General features: G+C 45.3%; 1 protein-coding gene across 1 annotated transcript in view; it reads left to right on the top strand.

The window, feature by feature from the left end:
* LOC107100329 (guanine nucleotide-binding protein subunit alpha-13) overlaps positions 1 to 4,985 on the top strand; it is a 20,113-nt gene that overhangs the window by 6,973 nt on the left and 8,155 nt on the right. Inside the window, exon 3 of the mRNA XM_015398778.1 lies at positions 1,699 to 1,749. Coding sequence (XP_015254264.1) covers positions 1,699 to 1,749 — 51 coding nt within the window. The remainder of the gene's footprint in view (positions 1 to 1,698; positions 1,750 to 4,985) is intronic.

Below are 4,985 nucleotides of genomic sequence, written 5' to 3'. Positions count from 1 at the left end.
TGTTCACAACACAAACTTTATCTCAGCTTATTACCAATAAATGACATCAGAGGAGCGCGGTGTGACCTGGGATGATCCAGGGACAGACGCTCTCATTGAAATTTGACGCTACCCAGGCACATAAGGTCCTGTTATGGGCGCAGAGATTTTTGTTTGTGTAATTCTCACCTTGAGAACCTTAGTATGGTGGACAGCTGATAGGAGGCGAGGAACCGTGCTAGCGTGATGTTTGAATGGTCGTAAGAACCAAGCTGGGCTCGGTTAACTGAACGCGGCACGGATCGGTTTCAGAGGGCCTGCATGGCCACAGGTACAGCAGCATCATTCCTCCACGCGTCGCTGTGTCACACGACCACTGCCTTCCTAAAAACAGGTTCATCGCTGGCGTTTCATACAGAAGTGTCTGTAGCCTTCAGGAGTATCAGGGAGAGGAGGAGGGGGGAGAGAAAGCACCGTGCTGCCGCTCCCTAGCCTCACCTGCTGCAGCAGAAGCTCCCCAGCAGTTAGAGGATGTCTGACTGGATGAGGAGTAACCATGAAGACGCTTAAACGCCACAGGATCAGTGGATCGGAGCTGCAGGCCTGTAGTCTGGCAGGAAGGAACGCCGCAGCTCCACCGATGGACGAAGATCTGAGTGAGAACAGCATCCAGAGGGTCGCAGGCAGAGCGGAGGCGGGTCTGACTCCTCAAACATTTCCATCTAACACTAGAACTACCAAGGCCGCCATTTTGACGGATCGGAGATTTTGGAGTGAAGTAACTTTATTTACATTAATCATGTGTTGCTCGTGTTAACTGACTTTCTATATTTCCTCCATTTTCACCTAGTTTAAAAAAAATAAGGTAAAAAATAAATATGTTAATTTGAGCTTTTTAATTACGCATTAAATCCGTAAATGTTCCATATAGTGAAGGTTTAAAGTATAATATTCTCGCCTCAAATGATCTTAAAACGTACTTTTATTGAACAACAGCAACAGAACAGGGGGGTCACATCAGATGAGTATTGTGGCTCCAAGGTGAAAGTGTTCTGTGGTTTTTGCCTCCTGGACAGAGCAGCTATAAACGCTTCGGTTTTGTTTGGGAGCTGTTTGAACATCATGGTCTCACTCAGTGATTTTTATCCTCCAACTGGTAAAACCACACGCGCTCCGCAGGATGCCGGCGCCTCCGCCGCTGAAGAGCAGCTTCGGCGAGGCAAAGGAAACAGCGCCAGGGAGCGTCAGCGCTGCACAAAAAAATGCTCATGTGAAACGGTGGAAAATGTTCAGGGATAATCAATCAATTTCTGTGAATAAAATTGTCATTTCAAACTTCCAGCCTGTTTAGTAAAACAGTCTTATTTATTTAACTGATTGATTTTAATGCAAATTTAGACAACAAATAATATTAGCATACAATATGCAGCCTTTAAAATATATATTAAACCTGTTTTAAGGGCTACACATCCACACTGGGTTTATATCGCACACTAGAACCGCTTCAGTTGATGACATCATCTCTACTCCTGCGTTTTATTGGGGGAAAAGTCGCCCGTCAAACTGACGGCCAGCGGGAGTTGTGGCGATAACCTGAAAGCTGCGTCACTAAACCTGGAGTCAGGAATGGCTTCATTTCCCAGTTAGTGGGTCTGGATCCATGACAGAGAGACATCCGGTCTTCTTCTCAAACTGAACTGTTTCTCTTTCTCTCCTCAGGGCGAGTCGGTCAAGTATTTCCTGGATAATTTGGAAAAGCTTGGGCAGTCGGTAAGTCAACCGCCCCACCCCCCCCACACACACACCAATTGAACAAGTTGACCTGTGATAAGAGCGAGAAGTGAATGCTTCGTCTTCCTACCTCAGTCTTTACCTTAAAAAATAATGATGATCATTTTTTATCTCATCAGTCTGGAAACATCGAACAGACCAAACGTTTGGACACCTTCTCATTTAAAGAGTTTTCTTTGAAAATTGTAGATTCACCCTGAAGGCATCAAAACTATGAATGAACATGTGGAATTAAATACTTAACAAAAAAGTGTGAAACAGCTGAAAACATGTCTGATATTCCAGGTTCTTCAAAGTAGCCTCCTTTAGCTCTGATCACTGCTTCGCTCACTCTTTCATTCTCTTGATGAGCTTCCAGAGGCCGTCACCTGAAATGGTTTTTCCATCGTTCATGAAGGAGTTCCCAGAGATGCTGAGCACCTGTTGGTCCTTTGCCTTCACTCTGAGGTCCAGCTCACCCCAAACCGTCTGGACTGGGTTTCAAACCGGATGGAATAGCATGGCGCTGTGAGATGCTATGGTAGCCATGTTGGCTCAGTATGCCTTCAGCTTTGATTAAATCCCCACCATCAAAGCACCCACACACCATCACACCTCCTCCTCCATGCTTCATGCTGGGAAGCAGGCATGTAGAGTCCATCTGTTCATTTGTTCTGCGTCACACAAAGACACGATGGTTGGAAGCAAAGATCTCCAATCTGGACTCATCAGACCAAAGGCCAGATGTCCTCTGGTCTAAGGTCCGTTCCTGCTGTTCTTTAGCCAAAGCTAGTCTCTGCTTGTTGCCTTAGCAACGGTTTCCTAGCAGCTCTTCTACCATGAAGGCCTGATTCACACAGTCTCCTGTTAACAGATGTTCTACAGATGTTCCTGCTGCTAGAACTCTGCTTCATTGCCCTGCTCTCTAATCTGAGCTGCTGTTAATCTGAGCTGCTGTTAATCTGAGCTGCTGTTAATCTGAGCTGCTGTTAATCTGAGCTGCTGTTAATCTGTGGTTTCTGAGGCTGGTGACTCGGATGAACTTCTCCTCAGCAGCAGAGGCGACTCCTGGTCTTCCTCTCCTGGGGGGCTCCTCATGTCAGTTCATTTCTTTAAGGGCGCTTGATGGTCTTTGCGACTGCACTTGGGGAAACTTTCAAAGTTTTTTAATTTTTCAGACTGAATGACTTTCATTCCTTAAAGTAATGATGGCCGCTCGTTTTTCTTTACTTAGCCTCTTTTTTCTTTCCATAATCTAAATCCTAACAGTCTATTCAGCAGGACTATCAGCTGTGGGTCCACCTGACTTCTGCTCAACACACCTGATACTCCTACCCCCATTTATAAGGCAAGAAATCCCACTTATTAAACCTGACAGGGGACACCTGTGAAGTAAAACCATTTCAGGTGACGGCTTCTGGAAGTTCATCAAGAGAATGAAAGAGTGAGCGAAGCTAAAGGAGGCTACTTTGAGGAACCTGGAATATCAGACAGATTTTAAGCTGTTTCACACTTTTTTGTTAAGTCTATAATCCCACGTGTGTTCATTCATAGTTTTGATGCCTTCAGTGTGAATCTACAATTTTCAGTCATGAAAATAAAGAAAACTCTTTGAATGAGAAGGTGTGTCCAAACGTTTGGTCTGTAGATCAGCTGGTGTCTCCATGTCCCTGAAACCATCAGAATCTGATTAGAAATGAGGAGGAAGTGAGACTGTATTTGTTTCAGTAGTCATGGTTACGGGGATCAGTTTTATGTGATGCTATCAGGCTGTTATTCCACCTGTGACTTAATCTAATAGGACGTCAGAGTTTGAAGCCATACGCTGAAGGGAAACGCGCTCCTGCAGTGGGCGGAGCTTTATGGACAGGATGCTCTCTGGCGCTATTTTTCTGCGCAGGTCGACCTGAAACACACCTTGGGTGTCAACATCACGCTGGTTCCTGTTTTTCTATATATATCGGCGTTAGTGTCAGCATTTGCCGATATCGGTCATTTTTAAGCTTATTGGCGTCGGTCCGATGGAGAACTGGGCCAATATCAACAACCAGTGATTATTTCCAGCTAGTTTCTGTGTTTGTTTCAGGAGGAGAAGCAGAGCAGCACTGCGGCGTCTCTCATGGCGTCCAGAGTAGGATTAGTAAATGTCAGCCATAATGTGAATATTCCATCCCTATTTCCAAATGTTGAATACGTTTCTGTTAGAAGCCAGGAGAAAGTGCAGCAGCCATGTTTCAGCCAGCTGACCTGCAGTGCAGAGCAAAGGCACCGTGAGAAGCCAAATTCTTGCTACGTTTTTTCCATCTCAGTAATCGGCGGCCGCCATCTCTCGCTGCGTCAGCGGTCCAGCAACATCAGGGAGCCTCTGAGGGGTTTTCATCCAGCTGTGGGACTTTCCTGAACTTCTTCTCTGTTCCATACAGCTTCCATTCACCCTAGAAGGAAAGGCCTGATTCCTGTGGGTCTCTAATGTCCGTAGGACCCATGGAGGCCCCCTGCTCCTTTAAGTGAGCCTCTAAGACAGGGGTCGGGAACCTTTTTGACTCAGAGAGCCATGACAGCAAAATATCTGGAAATTTATTTCAGTGAGAGCCATATAACATATTTTAAGACCTAATTCAACTAAATGTGAGTATAATAAGCCTCTCAACTTATTTTTTAAATAATGTCGTTATAATACTCACCATTAATGCGACTTCTGGTGCTGCATGGATTTGCTGATGGCTTTGTAGTCTGGTTGGTACTTGGTAAGGTTAAGCTTCATGCAAGCATTGAGGCTTTCATCCGTTAAACGTGATCGTAGGCTGGACTTGATGTTGTTAAGATGTGAGAATGATTGCTCACATGCATACGTAGATCCAAACATGGTCAATACAGCAATACTCACACGCTGCAGTGTGTGGTATGTGACAGGAAGCGCGTTCCAAGTTTTGATAATCAGCTGGTCTTCGGGTTGAAGTTTTTTCATTTCTGCCCACATGTGCTTGCTCGCCAACTCTGCTTTTTGTCGTGCAATTCTTTCCAAATCTTCATTCAGTGACTTGAACTTATTCACCCACATGTCTGAGGCCTTCAAGTCAGCCACTTCTGCTTCAAAATCTCTGACGGAGACACCAGGAATGTAACTCAGGTCGGCTGTGTTCAGTGAAGACTCGTTTGGATGGGTGATGAACTTGAAAAGACGAGTGTGCTCACGAAATTCTCCAAAGCGTGTTTTGAACGACTGTAGGAGACTG

Source organism: Cyprinodon variegatus, unplaced genomic scaffold (assembly GCF_000732505.1).
Source record: "Cyprinodon variegatus isolate N-32 unplaced genomic scaffold, C_variegatus-1.0 Scaffold960, whole genome shotgun sequence".
Classification (NCBI taxonomy): Eukaryota; Metazoa; Chordata; class Actinopteri; order Cyprinodontiformes; family Cyprinodontidae; genus Cyprinodon; species Cyprinodon variegatus.
Note: the sequence above shows the minus strand (reverse complement) of the source record. Positions and strands in the feature narration are given on the sequence as shown.